General features: G+C 46.9%; 1 protein-coding gene and 1 pseudogene across 2 annotated transcripts; both read right to left on the reverse strand.

Annotated features, from left to right (window-relative positions):
* Positions 1-10,796: 10,796 nt before the first annotated feature.
* Positions 10,797-21,376, reverse strand: DNPEP (aspartyl aminopeptidase). 2 transcript variants are annotated; one of them, XM_059703248.1, is made up of 15 exons: positions 21,234-21,376; positions 20,578-20,671; positions 20,406-20,494; positions 20,181-20,294; positions 19,821-19,946; positions 19,477-19,607; positions 19,106-19,181; positions 18,904-19,011; positions 18,099-18,176; positions 17,109-17,192; positions 16,012-16,172; positions 15,652-15,691; positions 15,453-15,554; positions 11,294-11,461; positions 10,797-10,937 (listed from the first exon to the last, which is right to left on the reverse strand). In XM_059703248.1, exons 1-15 carry the CDS (start codon positions 21,237-21,239, stop codon positions 10,887-10,889), a joined length of 1,428 nt encoding a protein of 475 aa, XP_059559231.1. In that variant the 5' UTR covers positions 21,240-21,376; the 3' UTR covers positions 10,797-10,886. The 2 variants fall into 2 exon arrangements, with proteins under 2 accessions (XP_059559231.1, XP_059559234.1); XM_059703251.1 differs by lacking the exon at positions 21,234-21,376 and adding an exon at positions 21,084-21,208.
* LOC132238266 (TIP41-like protein) lies at positions 11,468-14,140 on the reverse strand (annotated as a pseudogene).
* Positions 21,377-26,592: the final 5,216 nt, after the last annotated feature.

The raw sequence follows: 26,592 nt of genomic DNA on the forward strand, positions 1-26,592 counted from the left end.
GGGTGAAGTGTTCTGAAGATGTCTATTAAGTCCATCTGATCTAGTGAGTCATTTAGGATTGCTGTATCTTTGCTGATTGTTTGTCTATAGGACTTATCCAGTGCTGTCAATGGTGTATTAAAGTCCCCTACTATGATTGTATTGTTGTCGATCTCTCCTTTGATATTTTCCAGGAGTTTTTTTATGAATTTGGGTGCTCCTACATTGGGTGCATATATGTTTACCAGGGTTATATCTTCTTGTTGTATTGATCCCTTTAGTATTATGAAGTGGCCTTCCTTATCTCTTGTTAAGGCCTTCACTTTGAGGTCTATTTTGTCCGATATAAGTATTGCTACCCCAGCTTTCTTTTCCTTTCCATTTGCCTGAAAGATATTTTTCCATCCTTTCACTTTCAGTCTGTGTGAGTCCCTTCTAATGAGGTGGGTTTCTTGTAGACAGCAGATGTATGGGTCATGTTTTTTTATCCATTCAGCCACTCGATGTCTTTTGGTTGGAGCATTTAGTCCGTTTACGTTTAAAGTTATTATTGAAAGGTACTTGTTTGTAGCCATTTCTTTTTGTGTGTGTGTGTGGCTGTTTTCTTTCTGAGCTTTTTATTTCTTCTTTTTATACCAGTCCCTTTAGCATTCCTTGCATTGCTGGCTTGGTGGTGACAAACTCCCTTAGTCTTTTTTTGTCTGTGAAGCTTCTTATTTCCCCTTCAAGTTTGAATGATAGCCTTGCTGGATAGAGTATTCTTGGATTCAGTCCTTTGCTTTGCATCACTTTGTAAATTTCAGTCCATTCTTTTCTGGCCTGATGTGTTTCTGTTGAGAAGTCATTTGACAATCTAATGGGAGATCCCTTGTATGTAACTTTCCGTCTCTCTCTTGCAGCCTGTAAGATTCTCTCTTTGTCCTGAACATTTGCCATGGTGATTATGATGTGTCTTGGTGTGGGTCTTTTCGGGTTCACCTTGTTTGGGACTCTCTGGGCTTGTGTGACTTTTTTCTTCCCCACCTCAGGAAAGTTTTCTGATATTATTTCTTCGAGTAGGTTTTCTAATCCTTGTTCATCTTTCTGTTGTTCTGGTACTCCTATTATTCGTATGTTGTTTCGTTTCATGTTGTCCCAAAGCTCCCTTAGGCTCTCCTCCTGTCTTTTAATTTTTTTCTCCAATTGCAGTACATTTTGGGTGTGTTTTGCTTCCTTGTCTTCTAATTCACTTATTCGGTCCTCCGCTTCTCCTAGTCTACTGTTGATACTTTCAATGGAGTTTTTCATTGCAGCTATATCACTCTTCATTTCTTCTTGGGTCTTACTTAGGTTGTTGATTTTTTCATCTGTTTCTTCTAGCTTCTTCCATATGTTATCGATTTTTTCATCTGTTTCTTCTTGCTTCTTGCAGAGGTTGTCGATTTTTTCCTCCATCCGGTTTATGCACTCTAGGATCCTTATTCTGAATTCTTTATCTGTCATGTTGCATGCCTCTGTATTACTTAGCTGCTTTTCTGGAGAGTCCTCCTTCTCTTTCCTTTGGGGGTTTCTTTGTCTACCCATGTTTGATCTCACTGACATATCTAGACGTTGAGTTGTTCAGTGGTTGCTCCCTTGGTGGCAGTGATTCCTTGGTCTGTGGTTGCTCTTCGGGCGGTTGTGGTAGCAGCTGCTCTTCAGTTGGCAGCAGCTCCTCTGGTGGGTGCTGTTCACAGCTGTGGTGGCTCTTCCGGCTGGTGGGGCGAGGTTTCACGTACAGCTGCTGTTCCTCAGCAGAGGATGAGGTGCTCAGGAGGTTGCTGTTGCTTGGATCTGCTGCGTTGATTTAAAGGCACAAAATACAACACAACAAGGCACCACGTACCAGGCACTATACACAAATATATTCACGATATTAATAACCCCAATTAAAGGTGACCACCTGAATTAAGAGAATTAGGGGATAAGGAAGAAGGAAGAGAAAAAGATAAAAGAGAAAAAGGAAAAGAAAAGTAGGGACCAAAAAAAAAGGGAGTGCAAAAATGAAATTGGGAAAAAGGAAGGGGGAAAATAAAAGCGAGAAAAGAAAAGAAAAAAAAAAAAAAGAGCGAAAAGAGAGAATGAAGTGGAAGAGGGAAGAGACTTTTTATATGAGGAGAATACTCCTATAGAACAGCCATTAATCCCAACAAATTCCAGCAACAGCTCCCTGGATATGAATGCAAACTAGAAACAACCAATAATATAACGATGAAAATAGAATGGTGAACACTAATCCCAAAATAAAATAAAGAAAAAATAAAATGGCACTTTAAAAAATGGTAAAATGGTAGCAGTAATAATACTGGTTAAAAATAAGAAGGTAGTAATTAAAAGGGTAAAATCAGGTGATGGAAAAAGAAGAAAAGAAAGAGAAAAAAAAAGAACAGAAAAAAAAAGAATGAAAAAAAAATTGGTTTCTTAGTTAAAAAGTGAAAAAAGAAAAAAAATTGCAGTAGTGAAGGTCCTTCGTTTCTTCTATTCTTCAGTGTGGCTCGCCTTAGACCTTCCAGGTATTCAGGAGAGTGTTGAGTTTCCCTGCGATATACTGTTCCTCTGTGTTGTAAACCACAGTCCTTATTTTAAAGCATGCCGCATTTATTTCCCAGACTGCCTTATTTTGTGTTTAGCAAAGAGTCAGTTTGTGGGTCAGCCTCTGGGTGGCAGTGTTCTGGGGTTGGCCTCTGAGGCTATAGGGCCTCTCTGTCCAGTGGAAGTTCACTGCCCAGAGCTGACTGCGTAATAGTTAGTTACCGGCGCTATGTTGTTGCTGGGATTGAAAATCCCCCTATAGGCCAGACCCTGTTAACTCCCAGGGACTGATCAGGTTATCTTAATCCTTGATCTCGTACACGGTGGGATCTGGGTGTGGCTGTGCTCCTTGCCTGGGGGCTGGGGGGAGGAGACTCCCTCTCAGGAGCGGGTGGCTGCCCCAGTCCCGGACTCTGGGGTGTCTCAGCACTCAATTCACTACCACCTCTCCCGGCTCCCCCTCTTTCCCCAGTCTCTCCCCAGATTCCACTCCCCAGCACACTCTCCCTCTCTTCAGCACAGGTGAGTGTCTGTATCCGAAATGTCCCATGAACAGGATTCAGTGAAAACAAACAAACAAATGCTGGCCGCGGAAACGGGGAAGGCTTGGTTTCTGTAAGCTTCTTCTCTTACCGGGACTGCATGGTCAGGTCAGCTCTTCAGGCTGCCCCCTTTAGGCTCAGTCCTCCGTGATCACAGAACCCAGCTCTCAATTTCCCTGGCGGCGCCAGGAATCCCGCGGTTCCCCCCCCCCCCCCGTCAGGGGCTGTGCCTGTCCCAAGGGACTCGGCTGTCTGCCACGCGGTCTCCCTCCGACTCTCTGGGCTCAGAGGTCTGGCAAACTTTCCTGCCCAAATCCCTGGTTTTTTTTTTACCTTACCAGGGGAGTTCTGCTCTTCCCGGCTGTAAACCCTCTCACCAGCTGAGCAATTTCGCCAATTCGGTGTGAGTGTTACTAGCTTCAGCTGCTCGTTCCATTTGCTCCGGGACACGACCTGGGACACGTCTGCCTATATCGCTGCCATCTTGGTTCTCCCCGGCTGCAGAATTCTTTGTGTGGTTTCTTGGGGTCAGGGCTGACATGACTGCTCTGTCGGGGACCATAATGCTCAGGGGACACAGTGACCATCAAAAAGCAGAGTAAGGTCCCAGGCCTGCCTGACCTGGGGTCTGGAGGGATTTCCTTCTACAAATGGAAGAAAACCAAGACACATTTGAAAGCTGTGGGTGGGGATGGCTGTCATTCCAGCTGTGAGTTCACCTCGCTTTTCACTGCTTTCGAAATGATCTGTGGGAGGAAGGGATCTGAAACCAGCGGCTGTGCTCTCGGAACACCACACCCCAAACTTCCTGTCTCACCTGACTCTGGTCATGTCCAAACCCTGTCCATCTTGCCTCCAGAAAAGTCTAGAAAAAGTTTAACTGAGAATTGGCTTTAATAATCCAGATTTGGGTCAGCCTGAAATTGCCCTTCTTGAGAAGATGAGGGAAAGTGTGGGGGATTGATCGTTTCTCTCCACCCTTCCTCCGCTCCCCCCCAAGTCCTTAATCAGCTACAAGGTTGTGAGTCAAAGTAGGAAATAGCTCAAGGACATCCTAAAATGGGGAGCAACAAGGGATTTTCAATGAATGCACTGAGGCAGGGTTGCCACTCTCTTCCCCATCCCTCCCCCACAAAATTAAAAAAAAGTTTCAATAGCAGTCTTGGTCTAAATAAGCCTTGAGACGAGTGATTCAGGAACTTGTAAAAGTCTGAAGTAGATTCTGTAGGCGCTTCCCTGATCCCGACCTCTAATCCTGTCTCCTTCCTGGGATTTTCCATCAGACAGGCCTGGTCTGTCCCCTGAGCCTGAAGAAGAATGGCAGTTCCTTATTTGCGTATTTGACAGAACCATGGCAACCAGTTCCCATCCTGACATCAGACACAGGACCAACATTGGTCTGGCAACCAATCCAAGCTAAGGAGGCCCAGCTGCCATGGTGACAGGGGTGGAGACTAATTTCTTTCAAAGGAGTGAGGGGCTAAAGCACCTTTCAGATGCCGGCTGCCTTTGGATGGAGCCCAGCTAGGAGCTTCCCAGTGATGCTGCCATGATCTTAGTCCAAGGTATCACCAGACCCCTGCTGGACAACTCAATAGCCCCAAACAGGCCTACCTCTCTCTCCCTCTCCCTTCCTCTCTGAAATCAATAAAAATATTTAAGAGAGAGAGAGGGAGGGAGAGAGAGAGAGAGAGAGAGAGAGAGAGAGAGAGAGAGAGAGAGCCCAAATAAAGGATTTCAAAATTCCTGAAAGAATCTCATCTTAGGGAACAATAGTTAAAGTTTCTCTTCATGCTTGCCCCTAGAAGACAAAGATGGGGACAGCAAGTAGCAGACATACTTCCTAATCCCTTCCTTTGCAGATATCACTCATGGAGCATGAGATTGTTTCTTGCTAAAGTCAGACAGGTGCTTCAGGTGCTCTCTTCATGCAATTCACTGGACTTCCCAGAGCTCCTACCTGTACCCCTAACATTCATGCTCTTCCCAGTTGCTCTGTCTTCCAGACCACAGGCCTCACACACCTCAGCCCAGTGGTTTTCGTGGTGAAGGCTGCTTGCCCATTCCTCATGCTGGTCTCATAGAGCCTGGGTGTCTTCTGGTCTTCACATGTTGAGTGATATCATCCTTCTAGAACAGTCCTGCAGGTTGAAAGGATTGAGAGTTGACACTTGGGAGAGTCTGAGTAGCCCACCCCAAAAACCAGAAGTTGCTTTCCCCAAAGTGCACAGGGATCATAGGTCATTGGAGGGATCAGAGACTGGCTAGGGCACAGAAGTTTGCATTCTGCCCACCTCAGCATTTGAATCCCTGCTCTTACTAGCTCTGTGACCCTGGGAAACGTAATTAAATTTGCCAAGCTTCAGTTTTCTCATCCATGAAATGACTAACCTCAAAGGATTGGTGAGAGGATTAAAGGAGATAATGCATGTAACTTTCTTAGCACAGTGCGTGGCATATAGTAAGTGATCAAATGGGAATTTAATAATAATGCTGTTGTTTCTTAAGTGAGGCTGAGGATGGAAAGAGTGCTAAAACACTAAGGTATTACTTGCACATTAGACACTATTAGTAATAGTAGTAGCAATTTGAACTCAAAACTTCTGAACCCTGCGACCATGAAACTGATTTTAGAGTCAGACACATTTTTCTGAGGAACCCACCTCCCACGCTCCACCCCGCCTTTCATGTCTTCCATTGCCATACACCGAGCTGCCCGCTGCCCAATTCAGAGTCTGGCATAGGTGGGGGTGAGGAGGGGTTCTGACTGGGGACCCATTATTCTTGGCTCTGGAGCGCTCAGATAGCACCAGTGGGTTGGACCAGTCCCAAGGAGATGGATGCTGTCTCTTCCAGATACTGTGCTTCTCTAGAGACCCAGTGTGAACAGCTTCCCTGTGACACTGGGAGGCCAGCACCCCTGTCTCGCCCAGGGTCCGGGGAGGTAAGGGTCCAGAGGTGGGCATGATGAGAAAGCTCAGGCAGAAAAGTTTGGGGAAGGAGCTTTTAATGTCGAGGTGGGGATTCCCTCTCTACCCCTATATCTGACAGGCCCAGCCTCTCTCCTCCAGCAATTCAGGTTTGATCTTGAGGCACAAGCTGCTGGAGCAACCTGCCAGGATTGGAAGACTGGGGCGATGACTTCTTGGAGGGGTCTGACCAGCTGCACTCCCACTTGGCTCTGTCCCTCTAAGGGCATGAGAATGGCATTAGCAGGGACGTTTGACAAAAGCCTTCAAAAGGCCCCAGTTGCATCCTCTGGATCTCACTCTCCCTTGGCATAGACTTTCAGGTAAGAGTAGAGACTTCTGGCAAAGCGGCAGCCTATGGACAGACAGGAGAGCAGAGCCTCAGATGGCTACAAAAATTAAATGGACAGGTGGACAGGCTAGGGCTGAGGAAGAAGTTTAGCTGCTTCCTGGGAGGAGAGTTGGAAGGAGTTCTAGGATCCTTGGAAGGATGAAGCATGGAGCTGGGTGTCAGACAGTGAGGGCTGGAGAGTCCAGGTTCTTTTCCTGAAAGCCTACACAATTCAGGAAATGACCTTGCTACTATACAGACCCTCCTCAATCCAGGTAGATGGGGTAGGGTGGGAGAGAATCCAGGTTTGTTTGTGTCTGTTTTTTCCTATCCTGAATCTTTCTCCCTCTCCAGTTCACAAGCAGACCCTAACAAAGGTGCAAAAAGGTGGCAACCCCAATAAAAAGACAAATAACCCAGTTTTAAAAGGGAAAGGATCTGAACAGACATTTCTCCAAAGGAGATACTCAGGTGGCCAATAAGCACATGAAAAGATGCTAAATTCTATAGCCATCAGGGAAAAACAAATCAAAATCAGGGTGAGATACCACTTCTCACCCACTATGATGGCTAGAATAAAAAAGACATGGTAACAGGTGCTGGTGAGAATGTAGAGGAACTGGAACCCTTATAAACGGTTGGTGGCAGCTATGGAGAACAGTTTGGTAGTTCATCAAAAGGTTAAACAGCCCTAGCCGGTTTGGCTCAGTGGATAAAGCTGTGGACTGAAGGGTTCCAGGTTTGAATCTAGTCAAGGGCACATACCTCAGTTGCAGGCCCCTCTCCAGCCTGGACCCTGGCCGGCACACATGCAGGAGGCAACCAATTAATTGGTTTCTTTCCTTCTTTCTTCCACTCTCTAAAAATCTGTGGAAAAATAACCTTGGGTGAGGATTAAAAAAAAAAAGTTAAACATAGAGTTACCATATGACCGAGCATTATCTCTATATTATAGGTATCCACACAACATAAATGAAAACATGTCCACACCAAACTTCTATACAAATGTTCATAGCAGCATTATTCATTACAGCCAAAAAAGTAGAAACAAACCAAATGTTCATCAACTGATGAATGAATGTGATATAGCTATACAATAGAATACTATTCATTAATAAAAAGAAGTGAAGTGCTGATACATGCTCCAACATGGATGAGCCTTGACAACATTAAGCTAAGCAAGAAGCCAGTCACAAAAGATATGAAATGTGAAATGTACAGGATAGGCAAATTCAACAAGACAGAAAGTAAATTGCTATTTTCTTAGGGCTGGGGGAGGTAAGGGGGAAGGAGGAATGGGTGTGATGCTGAAGAGTATGGGTTTCTTTGGGATAATGATAAATGTAATAAAATCAATTGTGGTGATGGTTGCACAACTCCATAAATATGCTAAAAACCATTAAATGGGCAATTATATCTCAATACAGTTATTGAAAAATCACAAATAAATTTAATTTGACAAAATGGAAGCATTATAGCTTAACACAGCTTTCCCAAAACCAGTTATTTAGGAACCACCAATATGATTTTTGGCTTATCTTTGTATCATTGTACTAGTACTATTATTGGCTTATTTTTTAAATTGATTCATTTTTTTTAAATTCAAGAAATATTATTTTAAAAGGAAGATTTTCCACTGTAAATGGAAAAATCATTATCTCTATAACTATTATAGATAACAGTAATTATAAAAAATAAAGAAAATTTAAAAATGAGAGAAAGCCCCTCCCCCCTCAGCACCCTACTGTGGGAGAAGCGGCTTTGGCAGGGGAGCTGGGCTTCTGAGGCAGCGACCCCTTTGACCTGTCAGGTGAAAGGAGACGGGTACCACGTGCAGTATGTACATGCAGGTATATGTGTGGGGTAGTGTTTTTGTGCCTGTGTACTAGTATATGTGTGTGTTTGTGTGTATATATAAATTTGTGGTATATATGAATACCTGTATATATGAATATGTGTGCATGAGCATGTACATGTGTATGTGTGTGTGTGCATAAATGTGTGTTGGCACATACATGCAAGCTTAGAAATGTCACCTGCTATGTGCTGTGGAGGAATCCAGAATGGGTAGATTCATGATTCTCTCTGCATTTGGCTCTCCTTTGTCAAGGCTTCCTTATTGGTTAATTTTCGTTTGAACATTTCAGTCTTCCTTGAGCTGTGCACTAAGCAAAGGGCTTACTCTAGGCCCTGGAAGCTGAGTTTAGTGGAGAGCAGCGCCCTCTGGGGGAACCAGAGAGAGATGAGCCAGGGGAAGGGGATTTTCCTGGAGAGACCCATTGAAACTCTCATCTAGTCTCCGTCCAGGGCCAATCCGGACCTTCTGGGTTTATTAGGCAAGAAGGGGGCATTTCTTTACTTCTAACAATCCAATCATTTTAGAAGCAACTCCTCTTTCAATTTAGAATGCTTCACTTTTGCGTTTGGAAGCCTTTATGCTTTTTTCTTTTTCCCTTAAAAAAAGTGTTTACCTCATGATTGTGAAAAGTAATGCAGATAAACAAGTGGATAAAATATAAAGGTGCAGCTCAACAGATTATTAGTGTGAACAACCATGTGATACTCTGCAGGCAACAGAACACTGCCAGTACCCCAAACACCCCCTCGTCCCTTCCAGATTACAGCCCTCTCTCTCCTTCCTCCCAAAGTTAATCACCCTCCTCTCTTTGTGGGCGTAACGTCCTTCTTTGCTGTTGTACAACATAAGCACGCATTGGTAAAGACCAGTGTTCAGGAATGTAATTATATAGCGTGCTAGCTTCCTGGGGCCGCCACAACAAACTACCACAAACTTGATGGTTTAAAACAACAGAAACGCATTTTCTCAGTTCTGGGGCCAGAAGTCTGAAATCAAGGTGTTGGCTGAGCCATGCTCCTGCCAAGGGTTCTCTGGAGGGTCCCTCTCTGCCTCTTCCAGCTCCTGGGGATCCTGGCATTCCTTGGCCTGTGGCAGCTTCAGTCCAATTACTGCCTCCATCTTCACATGGCCCTCTTCTGTGCCTCTAAATCTCCCTTTCCTTTCTCTTCTAAAGACAACTAGAGGCCTGTTGCACAAAAAGATTCGTGCAAGAGGCCTTCCCTTCCCCTGGCTGCTGGCACCGGTTTTCCTCCGGCACCCGGGACCCAGGCCTTCGCTCTGGCCGGAGCCACCTTCAGTCTTCGCTCCACTGCTTTGCGCCTAAGTATGCAAATTAACCACCATCTTTGTTGGTGGTTAATTTGCATATTGCACTGATTAGCCAATGGGAGGCATAGCAAAAGTACAGTCAATTACCATGTTTGTCTATTATTAGTTAGGATAATCATTGGATTTAGGCCCACCCTAAATCCAGCATGATTTAATCTCAAGATACTTAACTCATTACATCTGAAAGACTCTATTTCCAAATTAGGACATTCTAAAATTCTAGGTAGACATGAATTTTTGGGAGACACTATTCCATTCACTCAGTAGAATGTGTATTATTTTGTGTTTGACTTTTGTTCAATATTGCATTTTAAAGATTCACCCATATTGCTGAATGTAGTTATATCCTATTCATCTTCATTGCTGTATAGTTTTCTATTGTGTAATAACATTACACTACAGTTCAGAGTAGGATGTACTTTGAAGCTAACAAGTCTTTAAGTTCAAGGGTCCTCATCTTCACAGACTTCTTCCAAGGCCCTGGTAGAAGCCCTAGCAATGTGTTCACATGATCCAATATTTTTTGCATGGTTTGCAAAAGTAATTTGTTATATTTTCTCATGTTAGTAGTGCCTTTTTCTTGTCTAATTGCCCTGGATAGAAACGCCAGTATAATGTTAACTAAAAGTGGCGAGAGCAGCCCTAGCTGGTTGGCTCAGTAGATAGAGCGTCGGCCTGCAGACTGAAAGGTCCTGGGTTCAATTCTGGTCCAGGGCACATGCCTGGGTTGCAGGCTTGATCCCCTGTAAGGGGTGTGCAGGAGGCAGCGGATCAATGACTTTCTCTTATCATTGATGTTTCTCTCTCTCTCTCCCTCTCCTTTCCTCTCTGAAATCAATAAAAAAATAAATAAATAAAAGTGGTGAGAGCAGACAGCCTTGTCTCGTTTCTCATCTCAGGGGGAATGCTTTCAGTGTTTTCCCCTTTTAAGTGGGGGGCTGGCTACTGCTCAACGCTGAGACCTGAGGGCTAAGCTGGGCTTCAGGACTATTGTGGGAATGGAAGTAGGGAAGAGCACTGAGGGAGGACTGAGGATGGGAGAAATGACCTTCCCATTGTGGGCCCGCCCACCTTTCACACACTTCAGGCATGAGCTTCAGGAAGAAAAGAGATTGGAAATCAGCTCCCAGGAGTTGTGGTCTCCTCTACTTGCATCCCAACCTCCCGTTCTGGTTCCAGAGGTTTAAGCCTGGCCAAACTCCACCCCTCCAATCACCAAATAAACACAACAGAATGAGTTTAAGTGAAAAATCCACTTTAATATTCTAGCTTCAACTCAGCTGAGAACTTCCCTTCTCCAAGTGCAAGAGAAGTCTTTCCAAGAGGCCTCAATCCACTAAGAGGTTACGGCTCAGAGAAGGGTACAGCTCAAAAAAGCCCTAAATGGGAGACAACATGGAATTTGCAATCAGTAGAGACCAGATGGGGGTGCCCCACCACTCACCTCCCACCAACTTGGGCTCCAGCAAGAGAAGCATAGTTGTTTCACCCACTTACAAGTGCTGCAGTCTTACCCCTGATCCCTTCTCTGTCCCCTCATTATCCCCTGGGGGCTGATCAAGGCACAAGTCTTGAGAATAATAGGGACCCTTCTTTCTCTACATGGTAGAACCAAGACAACCAGCCCCATCACCTAGGCCAGCCACTCAGTGATGGTGATGTTGCCCCAGCAACCAATCCAGGCACTAGAGGGGGAAGGAGCCAGCCCGATGGTGATGGGTGGGAGGGGAGTCACCTTGAAGAGGGTGATGGTCTGGAGCACTCCTGTGGTGCAGGCTGTCTCCCGGATGGAGTGCATGGCCAGTTGAGGGCTGCCTAAATCCAGTACACGCAGCCCCAGCCGAGCAGCCAAGATAGGCCCAATGGTGGTCCCACAGGGAGAGTCATTCCGGACCATGATATCCTGGGGAGAGGTGAAGAGATTTTTGAGTAACATGTAGTCTGTGCTCATTAAGGCCAATGAGGAAGTCACCTTACAACTTCAGGGCTGAAAGGGGCCTGGCAGATGGTTTACTTCTACCCCCTCGGAGGGTGGATGTGACCAGCTAAAATCACAAAACCAACATTAGATGGCAGGCAGGGGAATTAAAGGAAAAAAGTATCCTTTATGCCACTCTCTTGCTTAACACATACTCAGCCCCATATAACACACAAAGAAAAACCACTCCGTAGTTTTGCTATTGACATTTTTAAACTATTTTCTTTATATCCTTGGAAAAAACTATATAATAAAATCATGTTAGATATCAAGACTTCAGTATAAGGGAAAAACAATTATAAAATCAAATTAAGTAATAACTATTCTTATTTTTTAAGATTTACAGTATTACCTCAAGATTTTCAAAATACATATATTATGAATTTTGACACTTCTAGCTATGCCCTCCCAATAACAATGAACACTCCTGGTGCCAGACCATGGGCTCCGATATCATTATCTATTAAATGCTACCAAGTCTGGGGAGAGAAATGAACAAGATGAGCCTGTAGTTTGTTGTAGTGCCAAAAAGCAAGAAAACTTTAGCCATGTCAAAATACACAGGCATTAAAAGTGGAAGGATATCAGGTAGTGTGATTCCTCCAACGTTGTTCTTTCTCAAGACTGCTGTGGCTCTTCAGGGTCTCTCGTGGTTCTAATTCTGTGAAATATGCCATTGGTAACTCCAGGAACATAAATCTGATTATGAATTCGAAGACAGACAGTACAAACAGCAGTTGGTGGAACTGACCTGCAACTATCTCTTTTTTTCCTTTGAGGTTACAGAAAATCGGCACATAGACAAGGCAATTAATTCTCAAAAAAACACCCGTCTTCATCAGGTCCCACGGTGAGCATACGGTGCATCACATTCTATTCCACAGCTGCATTTTCTTTCGAGTCTACGGGGTTATGATCAATTCTTTCTGGAAATAGTAGCTTCTCACAAACTCCTCCCTGATCGGTAAATACTGTGACATTTCACTAGGTTCCATGAAGAGGAAAGGTGAAACATGCAATTTTGCTCTCTTGTGACATATGTACTTGTAACATCTTTTGTTAGCCTCGTGGTAGTCTCATGTCATTCATTCTGATAAGCACTCCATCAATTATCAAGAAAAATTACAATAGCAAAAAAAGCTGGAAGGCCTTCCTCTAATTTTCATACTTAGGCTTGAAATTCCATGATCATGAAGCTCATCCTCAAACAGAACTTCTTCAAGCCAATCTGTGTTCTGGCTTTCCATTCCTCCGTATCTATAACATCCGTTGTAGGCACAACCTTTAACTTGAGTGGCTCTCCAAGGAATGCTCCTTCTAATCTGCTGTATAGGCCCACTTGTATGGTTTAATAACTGTGGAGTGTTCACCCTCCATCCTGCTTTCCCGCCACTCTTCCACACAGGCTACTTTCGGCATCTGTGGCACTGAACTCAATCCCAAAGCCATGCCGGATTCTTAAAACATTGTCTCCAAACACCATTTTGGGGAGAGATGGCATATGCAATTCGTCAGCTAAACTTCTCCAGGGCCACCGACTTCATGATGTGGGTCTTGGTTGCCATCAGCTTCCAGGGCCTGGAGAAATCCTCCTAGTGGCTGTTCTGCAAGCTGGGGATCATCATGGCTGAGGGGGGGGCCCACATGGACCTCGTGGAACAGGCTGGAGTGGCGGCAGTGGACAATGGTTCCTCCGCCTCAACCTTCAAATTATTACTTATTGACAATGCACTTGGTCACCCAACAACTCTAATGGGGACATACAAAGAGATTCATGCTTTCACGCCTGCTAACACAACATCCATTCTGGAGCCCACGGATCGAGGAGTAATTCTGACTTTCAAGTATTATTAAAGAAATGCATTTTATAAGCCTATAGTTGCCTTACAAAATGATTCTTCTCATGGATCTGGCAAAGCAATTGAAAACTAAGAGAAAGGGTTCACCATTATAGAACATTCACAATTCACGGGGAAATGGTCATAGTATCGACATTAACAGTTTGGGAGAAGTTGATTCCAACCCTCACAGATGACTTTAAGGCATTCAACTTCAGTGAAGGAAGTAACTACAGATGTGGTGGAAGTAACAAGAGAACTAGAATTGTCAGTGGAGCCTGAACATGTGACTGAGTTGCTGCAATCTTGTAAGATTTTAATGCAACTCTAAGGGTGAGCAAATGAAGTGGTTTCTTGAGATGAAATTTACTACTGGTGAAGTTGCTGTGAAGATTGTTGAAATGACCACAAATGATTTAGAATATAACATAAATCTGGTTGCTAAAGCAGCTGCAGGTTTGAGAGGACTGACTACATTTTTTAAAGAAGTTATACTGTGGGTAAGATGCTATCAAACAGCATTGCATGCTACCGAGCAATCATTTGTGAAAGGACAAGTCAATTGATGCAGCAAAAACTTCACTGTTGTTTTATTTTAAGAAATTGCCAGTCACCACAACCTTCACCAACCACCACCTGATTAGTCAGCAGTCATCAACATGGAAGTAAGACCGTCCACCAGGAAAAAGGATTACAACTCGTGAAGGTCCAGATGATAATTAACATGTTTTTAGCAATGAAGTATTTTTTAATTTATTGATTGATTTCTTTAATATATTTTATTGATTTTTTACAGAGAGGAAGGGAGAGAGATAGAGAGTTAGAAACATCGATCAGCTGCCTCCTGCACATCTCCTACTGGGGATGTGCCCACAACCCAGGTACATGCCCTTGACCGGAATCGAACCTGGGACCTTTCAGTCCGCAGGCCGACGCTCTATCCACTGAGCCAAACCGGTTTCAGCTGATTGATTTTTTTAGAGAGAGAGGAGGGGAGAGAGGAGTGGAGGGGGAGAGAGAAACATCACTTTGTTGTTCCACTTATTTATGCATTCATTGGTTGATTCTTATATGTGTCCTTACCAGAGATCAAACCCACAACCTTGGTGTATAGGGACAATGCTCTAACCAACTGAACTACCCAGTCATGGCCAGCAATAAAGTACAGAGGGAAAGAGACAAAGCCACACCACGCCATCAGGCAGTATTTTAAATTAATGTGTATACATTATTATTATTACTTTAAATATATTTTTATTGATTTCAGGGAGGAATGGAGAGAGACACAGAAACATCAATGATGAGAGAGAATAAATGGTCAGCTGCCTCCTGCATGCCCCCTACTAGGGACCAAGCCCAGAATCCGGACTCGTGCCCTGACCTGTAATCTCCTGCTTCATAGGTAGGCGCTCAACCACTGAGCCACATCAGCCAAGCTATACATTACTTTTAGTCATAATGCTATAGTACACTTAATGGACTGCAATACAGTCTATTTTTGGGAAACCAAAAACTTCATGTGAATAGCTTTATTGTGACATTCACTTTATTGTGGAAGTCTAGAACCGAACCCACAATATCTCCGAAGTATGCCTGTGTCTACACCTACACCTATGACTAGATGGGCCATTGCCAAGGGAAGAGTGAAAACGAACAGTTAAGAGTTCCAAGCCCCTCAGCCCTGAAGTTCCCTTATGGAAGCCCCCAGGGTGTGTAAGAGAGACACAGGGGAGGTGGGAGTGCTGGATGAGAAAAGGGCAGGACTAACTCACCATGTGCCATAAGCACACTGTACCTTTAATCCTCAGAGAAATCCAGCAGAATAGGCATCGTCCTCAGCCCCATTTTACAGGTGTAGAAACTGAGACTCCAAGAAATTAGAAGACTAGTCCGAGGTCACAGGGCTAGTACCACGGCAGAATCAGCATGGATTCCAGCTCTGCCTATATCCCAAACCCCTGTTCTCCTCACTCTACTGGGACCCTCTCCACTAAATACTGTCTACCATGGTCCCCACTCATTCGGGGCCCATCTGCTTGTGCCCCTCTGCTCCCTTCCGAGGCAGTGCCAGCTCTCACCTGCAGGGGCACCCCGACATTGTTGGCCACCCTGCGGATCAGGGCCTCTGAAACGGCATTGGAGGCATAGCGCTGCTTGTTGTTCACCTTGATCACAGGGCCCTGGGGAGAGGGAAACCAGGTATCAACGGTGAGGCAGCCATGAGGCCCAGAAACAGCCAAGCTGACAAGTTCTGAGAAAGAAATAGGGGCACCTCACCTTGTGGAATAAGGGCCGGTGGTTCTCCTCATGCTTGTCCCTGTAAGAGACAGTTTAAGGGCAAGAGATGGCAAACAGGAGCCGGGCCTGTCAACACCCACCTCTTCCACAGCAGACATCACTAGTGGATCACAGCATGCTTTCCCACCAGCCCGGCAGCACCTGAGTCATGCCAAACAGTGTTCTAGGCAGCCTCTAGCGATAGATGGAAATAAGTTCGCAGACAGAGCTCAGGCATTATGTGACTTTGGCCAAGCTCAGCCTTGGAGCAGTCAAGAGGAAGGGGGAATTAGGGGAAGGGGGAAGAAGCCAGGGCTCTCCAGCTATGTGAAGACTGCATGCCCGGCACAGTACACTCACAGGTAGTTGGGGTGCACGGCATGGGCCATGTCTGCGCTGATCATGTAGGACTTGGGTATGGCTTCCTCGAAGGCCGTCAGGTGCTGGGGCGAGGCCGAGATCCGCCGCAGCACCAGCTCCGTCAGCAGTGACTGTGCCCCTTGGGCGCTTTCAGACCCCACCTGCCAACAGCAGAGACCTGGCTCGGGGGGTCTGGGCTGGAGGCCAGGGAGAGGGGCCCAAGGCCCACACTGGCCCAGGACCCCACTGAGTCACTGGGTGAGGTATGTAGGATGTTATTAGCAACTTCCCCAACCCTGTGTCACCAAAAGCCTGATGGTGGGCTGGGGTCAAACTAAACCTCAGTCATCTCTGGGGCAGAAACAGCACTTTCTAGTGGGCTCCCTGCACGGCCCCCTTCCTTCTCCCGACCCTGGTAACCAGGGCTCAGAACAGTGCCCCACCACAAGGATGAATCTTCTTTTATGCATGTGACAGACTCTGTCCATGGCATCTCCTATAACAGGACCTCCAAGCTATCGCTAAGCACATGACGTGCCAAGGTGAGGTGGCATTCCTAGTTTCCCTGAAGCTACATGTGGCCGTGCTCAGTTCTGTGGAATGTAGGCAGTGACAAATGCCGTCTTTGGGTCATGCCCTTTAAAGGCTGGGCAGCACTCCCCCATGCCCTTTCCTCCCTTCCTACTCAGTACAGACGTGATGGCATGAGCTGGAACAGCCACCCTGGGTCCTGAGCTGGAAGCCCTGTGTTCAGGATGGCAGAGACCTGTCCCGAACTGCTAAGTCTGACCTGTGCGGTTACATGAGAGAGAACCACCCAGCTGTTCCAGTTCTGTTACAGTGTCTGAGACAGCAGCCCAGCACCAGCAGGCATGAGGACCCACCATGTGCTGCCCTGGGGCTTTGAGGATGAAAGGGCACAGAGAAATTGGGAGGTATGGTCACACTAGAGGCAGATAAAGGCTGACCCAGAGGGGACCAAGTGCTAAGGGAATATAGGCAGCGTCTCCCCTGCTGGCTCAGTGGGCACCTGGCAAGGGATGGCCATGGAAGACTCCCCAGAGGGCCCCCTCCCCCGCTCAGAGCTCTCCGCCTACCTCTTCATTGTCGTAGAGGGCAATCATGCGCACATGGGGATCAGCAGCCAGGGAGGCAGGGGCCGCGCAGGATTCGATCAAGGCCTGGTTTGAGGGGGGATCAACAGCATCATCCTCACCCCTCCCGCTTCTGTAACTCGGCCCACCAACACCTCGGAGGTGCCCATCCCCACCCACCTGAGGGCACTGCCTGGGAGAGGGTGGTGTGGAACCCTGAGATGCGAGAAGCCACCCTTTGGGGTTCTTCTCCCACACCTTCCCATGCAAAAGACAAGCAGGTGTGTAGGACAGAGGGGAAGGGCTGAGAATCTCATAAAGTCCAAAGAACCACACAGATCATGCAAACTGATTGGCCTCAGCGAAGAGACCGAGGTCCACGGGAGTGACTGTGGTTCCATCAGGGTGACATGACTGGCTGGCTGGTGGCAGAAGTGAGTAGGTGTCCTAGGCCTAGCTCTGGCCTCAGTGACAGCCCAAAGTCTGTCTCTAAGAACAGGATGGGAGGGAAGAAGAGGTGTGAAAAGGGCAGAGGGAGGGGCAGGGGTAAGAGGAGAAATGGTGGGAATACCAAGGTGGTGAGGAGGAAGAGACCGCCAGGCACAGAGAGAAGGCTGGGTGGGCTTAAGCCTGAGGTAGGGGGATGGGAGAGGAGCAGGGAGAGGTGGGTGAGACTGCCTGATGGGCTAAGGCCTTTCCCTGGAAGCAGAGTTAACTTAGAAAAGAGGCAGCAGGAGCAGGGTTAGGATAAGACACTGTGGTGCCCCAAACCTCTCAGCCTTCCCCACTGCAGCCCCAGCCTCCAGATCAGTGTAAGGATGGAGCCAAGAGGCTGCAGCATTTAGGCCCCTCCCCATGGCCCACCAGCACCAGCAGACTGGGAAGGGTGGGGGCTACAGCTATCTCACAACTGTTGGGGCTTCAGACGATCCCCCCACCCCATTATTCCACCTCTCCAGGAGCTGTGTGCCCCCTGGGGGTGCCCCAGCTCACCTGCAGGGCACAGAAGCAGCTGTGCAGATTGTCCAGTCGAGGGGCAAAGATGAACTCCTCATAAGCACCACCCAGCACCTAGGAAGACAGGACAGTCAGCCTGACCTTTAAACCCTCATCCCAACTCACCTGCGTTTCCCTGCTCTCAAGGGCCTGAGCTTGAGCTACCTCTTTGGTTCCTTGTGCAACCACTCCCTGACCTCTGGCTTAGGACTCTGATACTGCTGTGCAGGGCTGAGTGGAGAATGGGCTGGGCTGGGCTGGGGCAGAGGGAGGGGAGGTTGCAGGCCTGTAGTTCCTGACAAGTTCCTATGGGACAGGAAAAGAGAGAATCTGAATGGTCACAAGAAAAGCTAAGGAAATAAATAAAGAGACCAGCCAACATACAGAAACTTAGTGCACGTTCAAAGAGGATCGAACATCCAAAGCCTTAGCAATGCCCTATGGTCAGCAACTGGGAGGGACGCGAGGGCAGACTCCGGAAAAAGAGTGGGTACATCGAGGCCTCTTGCCCTCAGAGGTTCAGAGCCAGTGTGGGTCACAGAGGACAGGGCCACCTGTGGTAGAAACTCCTAGGGAATCTTGGAAAAACGGATTCCCAAACCCCACACCAGAAAGTCCGGAGGCAGGTCTAGTGTGGGAAACTACCATTTTTTTTGACAAAGAGGTAGGTGGTGTCTTCTGGGAAGAACAGAAATGAGAGTAACTGGGGGACTGGCCGAGTCGATGAGTGCCTAGGGGGCACTCTGGGACAGGCTGGGATCCCTGAGGTTCCCCCGCCATGAGATCGGCAGCCGTTCCTCACCGCAGGCTGGGTGTCTGCAAGGCAGAGCTCCATCTCCAAGATGTCCTCAGGGCTCAGCCCCAGATGGCCACAGAGAAGGGACACGAGGACCGAGTGGTGCCGGTCATCCTGCAGTGAAGAGGATGCTAGGAGGGTCTGCTCTTCCCTCCTCTCCCGTTCTCAGGGGATCGGTCCCTCCCCGGTGAGCAGGGGACTGTCTTACTGCAGCATTGAAAGCCCCTGGCTCAGCATTCTCCTTCTCCAGCTCCTCCTGGACGGCTGTGGCAAGGATGGGGACTCTGTGGAGAGACACATGAGGAGGGGCTGTGAGGAGGCCTAGAGGGCACAGCAGGGCGGGGCACACCTCAGCTCAGACATCTCCTGATGGAGTGCCCTGGCCCTTCAACTTCTAGTCCCCCCCCCTTCCTCAATGGCAGAGTAGTGAGGGCCCTTGGACATCACCTGGGTCCCAAGAATAGAACCTGAGGGTGGCTACCATTAGGTAGTACTCTCCCAGGGCCCACTGGGGCTCCTTCCATCAGCTGGTGCCACACCCCATCCCTCCCAGTCACCACAGCCCTTGCCCAGTCTCACAAGTGCGTCTCCGTGTTGGGCCCAAAGTTCTCATTGACATTTCGCTGCAGATGGATGGCCAGGTGTGGGATGCGAAGAATGGGCCGGTCCACATGCACCAGCCGCTGCTCCAGCCGGTCTGAGGTAGGGCACTGTGGCCAACCAGGCCTGGTCAGCCCAGGCTGCCTCCCAACCACAGTCCGTTACAGCCCCTGCTTCACACAAACTAACCAAGGTGGTCCTCTGACCTGGACCACCCCAAGCCCCTCCCCCCGGGGGGCTGTCCACAGGTTCCCTGAAGGAAGGTGAGTCAATCTTCAGGCAGTTGAAGGTGAGAACCTCCCAGGTTCCCTCCCTGTTACTACCTTGACAATGACGCGTCCAGCCAAGGTCAGGTCACGGTCAAACCAGGTGCTCCAGATGCCACCACCATAGGTCTCCACACCAACCTGATGGAAGCCCACCTGGCTGCGGCGAGATCGCCGCTTCACCTGAGTGTGAAGATGGGGGACAGGAAGTCAGGGAAGGCTGCGAGGCGTGATTTGGAGATGAGAACGACTGTTCACAGGCTAAGTCACAGAACGAATACTCAGGACAGAGCAGGGCCCAACGTGTGGCAGAGGCCCTGCTCCAGGGAACAGCGCCCCGGAAATGTACCTCGTACCTCCTGGCTCTTCTGCCCTGTTCCCTGCCCCTCCCAGCTCAGCACAGCCCTAGGTGCTTACCCGAAGGCAGGGGCTGTCCGTGTGGGCACCAATGAGGCTGAAACCATTGCCAGGAACATACTGGCCTCCCACAGCAAAGGCGATGATGGTGGAGGAGTTCCTGGTCAGGAAGTACTGGGGGTGGGGGAGGGGAGGTTTTGAATCGGATGAGCCGGCCTGCTGGCATACAGGACTTTGAGCCCCGGCCTAAGGACCTGCCATTTGCCCCTACCCCATCCCTGGTACCTTGCTCTCGGGCTTCAGGTCCCAGCTCTCCGTCTCCTTGAGTTCATGGAAGCCAGCCTGGAGGAGACGGCTGCGACACTCGGCCACAACTGTAGGGAAAGACCTTGCTCACAGCGATGCAAGCCGGTAGGGGCACACCAGCGCCCTCTCCTCCGCTGCCCTGGGCACTGACCGTGGAAAGGAGAGGGGCTCCGGTTCACGAACTTGAGGAGTTCCCGGGCCGCAGCCTGCACCGCCTCTTTGCTGGCCCAGCCGTTCATGGCCACCTAGGGGAGGGGGCGCTCAGAGGCTCCAGGGACTTCCACCCCGACCACGAAAGGGACCGCTCCCAGGCTCAGACTGCTGCCTCCCCTAGCTCCACGGAGAGACCCAGCCTGACCGGACCTCAATCTGCAGAAAGCTCCGGCGCTCGAGCCAAAGTATCACAACCCAGCAGCGATCCCCGCCCAGCTCGTCCAAGACGCCGCGCCCCGAATCCTTAGCCCGGCCCCCAAGTCCCGCCCCACGTGCCCGCCCAGCAGAGAAAGCCCGGCCGGGGTCCCTAACTCCAAGCCCGCCGGCGGCACCACGTGCGTGACCCCTTTCCGAAATGAAAGCCCGGTTCTCCAGGGAATACCCCGACTCCCCTCCACCCTGTGCCCCCGTCCCCCCGTCTCTCGCAGGCCACCCTCTTACAACCTCCGGACGGTCAGGTCACGCGGGGCTGGGCTTTCGGTTTTGCTCTGGGATGGGCGCCGCCCCAACCCCGCGTGCTGGGCAGCTGGGGCCCGAGCCGGCCGGGCTGGGTCTGCGACCGAATTTCGCGCGGGGCGGGCGGTGGCCACCTACCCGCATTGGCCCCGCTCGTGGGCTAGACTTGACTCGCCAGGCCCTTGCACTTGGCCAGCCCCCGCTCCCGCCACGCCAGGCCCGGCCTCGCCGTCCGCCCCGTTCCCGCCCCAGCCCTCCGCGGCGATGGCGGGTGCCCTCTGGCGCACCGGAGGTGGTAGGACAGCCACAGCCGCCAAACACCATCCCCACCCCTCCTGGAGGTCAGAAAGTCAGAAAAACTCGCCCCCGCCAGCTCATCTGGTCCGAAGATACTGTCCAAAGTGCCCTCTCTTTCATAGGCGCCCTGCGATGGTAAAAGCAACACGACTAATGGCCATGGAGCCTCACCATGAGCTTTGGCTTTATGATAAAGCTTGAGGTGTCATCTCATTTAATCTTCACAACCGCCCTGTCGACTTTGTACTTTGTCATCATTTTACACATGAACAAACCTACACGCAGAGACCAGTAACCTGTCCAAGGTAGTAAATGGCAGAGGTGGAGTTTGGACTCAATTAATGACAGGGCCTGGAACTACCCGCTCTCAGGTCTTTTCTGGGCCTTCCTTTTTCTCGGTCAGTGTTATGTTACTTGGGAGGCCCTGAGGGACAGGGAAGTTAGTGACTTGCCCAAGATCACACAGCTGTTGGAGACATCTGGGATTCGACTCTAATATATGTACTCTTTCCACATCTTAAGACAGAAAAAAAACTAGATCCATATGTTCTTGGAGGTATTTCTAATATTCCTGTGTCAAGAGTGGTGAGTAGCAATTTAATAAAACCATTCACCTGCCTAACATAGACAATGACCAGGACCCTTGGAGGCCTCTTAGTCCTGACTGGACCTCAATCTGCAGAACGGGTGTTGTCAGTATCCCAGGTTTGCCTGGAGGATGGAGCAGTCTTCATGTATGTACTGGGGTGGGAATGTCCAAGGTTGGAAAGGTCCTGCAATCCTCACTTTGAAGGAGTAGATATTGCAGGGGAATGTTCAGGAATATACTTGTCCAGCTGGTGTGGCTCAGTGGTTGAGTGACAACCTATAAATCAGGAGGTCACAGTTCAATTTCTGGTCAGGGCACATGCCTGGGATGGGGGCTCAAGGCTCTATCTCCAGTGTGGGGCGTACAGGAGGCAGCCAATTAGTGACTCTCATCATTGATGTTTCTATCTCTCTCCCTCTCCCTTCTGTGAAATAAAAGTGCCCTTTTTTTTTTTTTTTTAAGAATATACACACTAGGTGACAGGTTAAATTCATGGCATTCCCTAACCATTCAGTGTTGACGTGACATGAAGAAAATATTCGTGGGGAAGGGACACATTCGAAGACAGTTGAAAAGAGCTGAAATGGGGGTACAATGCGTAAGGGAAGGAGACAAAGAAAAATCTTTAATGTTCTTCTGATCACAAAAAGAGTACATGTAAATGTGAGAAATTCAAATATCACCAAAATGCATAGCTTATTAAGTTAAACTGAACATCTGTTCTTTCTTTAAAATACATTTTTATTTCTGAGAGGAAGAGAGAGAGAGAGCATAAATGATGAGAGAGAATCATTGATCAGCACATCCTCTACTGGGGATTGAGCCCACAATCTGGGCATGTGCCCTGATGGGGAATCGAACTGTGACCTCCTGGTTCATAGGTCAACACTCCACCACTGAGCCACACTGGCCGGGCTGAGCATTCATTCTTTATAAAAAACAAAACAAAACCCTCTTAAGAAACCACAAAGAGAAAGGATAAAGGCTATTTGTCAGAAATCTATAGCAGACATTAGTGGGGAAGAACAGAACTGCTCCTATTCAAATCAGAAGACACAGGTGGGCTGTCACCACTGGTAGCCAATGTGGACCTGCAGTCAGAGCCAGCGCCACAGAACAAAATAAACAATTATACATGGGAAAGTAAAATTTGTCATTATTTGTAGATTATTTGATTATTTAGAACCTCCAAGAAAATAAACTGACAAACTTTTAGAACTGGTGGAAAGGATGGCCTGATATTAAAAATTATCAGCTTTCCTGTACAAGAATCAGCTAGAATACTAGTATATAATAGTAAAAACATCTTATTTACAAAAAATTACTATTAAATTCTTAGGAATGAACATATGAGAGACCCAATCTCACTGTAACTAAGGAAATGCAAGTTAAAAATGAGATACCATATTTTGATTTGCCAGATTAGCAAAAATGAAAAGGATTGGTAATATCAAGTGTTGGAGAAGGCTTGGAAATACATGCCTTTATACCCAATTTCTGTGGTACAACCACTCCTTGTGGTGATTCCAAGTTGCCAATGTGAACTGAACGTGGAATTGGGAATAGATTTGCAAAAGCACAGAATTATATAGCTTCTTCCTACCATAGAGATATAATAGACATTAACCCCAAAAGCATAGATTTACAGCAAGGTAATTAGGAAAATGATGATTTCTGAGTATATCGTATTTCTCTTTGTAATATAATTTATGTAATTGTAAGTTTATGTAATTTAAATTTTAAGTGACTGCTGTCTTTAACAGTGGGATCACAAATTCCTGGAAATTTGACAGTTTCTATGAGCTAGTCCAAGATGGCTCTAGCACACAACTTCACCCATACTCTATCTACATCTTTGATCCTCAAAGTGTGATTTTTTTTGACCTGGACACTTTTTAGAAATGCAGGACAAGGTCTCTAGTGGATTCGAATGCATGTTAAAGTGTAAGACACAGTGTTTGAATACCATGTGGTAGTAAAAAATAATGGGAGGCCAATCTTTATGTATTGTAGAAAAAACTCCAAAAATATTGTTGAGTGAAAAAGAACAATTTGCAAAATAATGTCTACAGGACATTTAGATAAAACTCACACAATGAGCTAATTCCTAGATTTTATAAAAATATACATGTAAATGCATGGAAAAGGTTTGGGAGAGTGGTCATGTCTGGACTGGGGGATGATATTGTATATGAGGTGGGAGGACCAAGGGGGAAACTTAGCTATCTGAAAAGAGTTTCTGAGAATCATTCTTGCCTCCAGCATCTTGAAAAAATCTTCCATTTATTTATCTTTTTGGTTTAACAAATGAGTTAACATTGCAATCGGTTATACACACTTCAGTGTGAGTTGATGTGATATGCCTGTCTCTTCTGACCCATCAGTTTATGAGAGAACTTTCTAAGTAGTAGTTTGTCACATAATTATTAAGGGTGATTTGGGGTATAGGAGACCAAAGCAGTGCTGTAAGGAAGAATGGGGTGTGTGTGTGTGTGTGTGTGTGTGTGTGTCCTGCCTCTCCCCGTCTACTAAAATGGGTGCAGAGTGGGGCTGAATCAGATGATCTTGATTTCCCTGGGTGTCTCATTGCTGGTAGGTATCTTGGTGGTTTAATGAATAAATAATTTGCTTTTGGGTAAAAGGATAGGAACTTGCATAAACTGTACAATTTGTCCTCTGACAGTGTTGTTGGAAGGGCACTTTAGTTTCCAACATGTATCTTCTGCTCAAGTTCTGTTTTCCAAGCAAGACTAAATTGATCAAGAACTACAACTCCCAGGATGCCTTGAGGTGAGTAGCTCAGGCAAGATTATAATTTCCAACCAGTTATGTTCTAGGAGGGAGGTTTAAAAAGCACTTTATATAGCTACAAAGAATGAAGCACCTCTATAGATATTAATAAGGAACAAATTCCAAGATAGACTATTAAGTGAAAAAAACAAGATGCAAAATAGCAGTTGTGATATGCTGCCATTTGTATGTGTGTGTGAACACACAGGCAAACATATATATTCTTAAATGTTTATAATATGCCACAAGAAAATAGTAACTGGCTCTGGGAAGGAGAAATGGAAGGGCTCAGGGTCTAAGGTGAAAGACACACTTCTTTTTTCCTATAAATTCTTTTGCACTTCATATATATATATATATATATATATATATATATATATATATATATATAATGTATGAATTTTTTTCTACATATATATATCACCTACTTTAAAAGACTAAATAAGTAAATTTTATTTATTTATTTTTTTAAATATATTTTTATTGATTTCAGAGAGGGAGAGGGAGAGAGATATCAAAACATCAATAATGAGAGCAAATCACTGATCAGGCTGCCTCCTGCACACCCCACACTGGGGATGGAGCCCACAACCCAGACATATATGTGCCCTGACTGGGAATTAAATTGTGACCTCCTGGCTCATATGTGGATGCTCAACCACTAAGCCATGCCGGCCAGGCAGTATCCTATATTCTTATTTGCTAAATCTGGCAATCCTAAAAAAAAATGACATGGGCCTATACACACACCAATGTCACTTGCCTGGTTGTGAGATTGTACTGTAGTTAGGTAAAATGGGAAACTGGGTGAAGGGTACACAGAACCTCTCTGTACTATTTTTGCGACCATCTGTGAATGTATAATTCTTTCAAAATAAAAAGGTTTTTGAAATGACCCTCAAAAGAAAACCCACTGCTCCTGTTGGTGATAAAAACAGAGATACAGGGAAGTGCTGATTATTAAACCTTGGGAGTTTTATGGAGCATTGTAAAACTGGCTTTTTGCAAAGGTCTGAGATGTATCTCTCTTGAATGTCAATGATCTTGCATAGTTATTGACAGTAAAACCAAGTGGCTATATGGTGGGCTCAGGATCAGACAGCATGGGTTCAAATCCGGACTCCTCCATGGATTAGCTGCGGGCCATAATTGCAGGGGAGCACTGGAGTCAGCTCATACTCCACACTCGGTGACATCAGGCAGAAGTTATACTACCAAGAATGGCAAACATGACAAATCAGGGTTATTTATTTATTGATTTATTTATTTTATTCAGGAGAGCTAGTTGTTCAGCATTTACCACTACCCTACAGACTTTGAGCTTCAGTTTCTTCATCCATAAAATGGGGGAAGATAACAGTAATAACCCATAATGTTTTTTTTTAATTAAAATACATTTTTATTGATTTCAGAGAGGAAGGGAGAGAGAAAGATAGAGATAGAAACATCAACGATGAGAGAGAATCACTGATCGGCTGCCTCCCGCACACCCCCAACTGGGGATTGGGCCTGCAACCCAGGCAGGTGCCCTTGAGTGGAATCGAACCCAAGACCCTTCAGTCCTCAGGCTGACGCTCTATCCACTGAGCCAAACCAGCCAGGGCACCTCATAATGTTTTGAGGATTAAATGAGACCATGCCTGGAGGGTGCTATCATGAAGTCTGTCAAATAGTAAGTGAGCAATAAATGTTAGCTATTAATATCTCTGACATCAGTATCTCTCATATTAAACTGTGAGCTACTTGAGGCCAAGTTCATGCCTTACTCATCTTGATATCTTTAGTGACTGGCACAGGGCCTGAAACAGCAAGGGCTAAACG

Source organism: Myotis daubentonii, chromosome 7 (genome assembly GCF_963259705.1).
Source record: "Myotis daubentonii chromosome 7, mMyoDau2.1, whole genome shotgun sequence".
Lineage (NCBI taxonomy): Eukaryota > Metazoa > Chordata > Mammalia > Chiroptera > Vespertilionidae > Myotis > Myotis daubentonii.

Bases quoted from the DNA above. Each gene is read 5' to 3' on its own strand.
- DNPEP (XM_059703248.1), bottom strand. The intron at 15,692-16,011 runs GTGAGTGTACTG...TGTCTCTTACAG, and splicing joins GCCGTGCACCCCAACTACCT to GGACAAGCATGAGGAGAACC. The intron at 15,555-15,651 runs GTGAGGTGCCCC...CCCTCTCCCCAG, and splicing joins ACCGGCCCTTATTCCACAAG to GGCCCTGTGATCAAGGTGAA.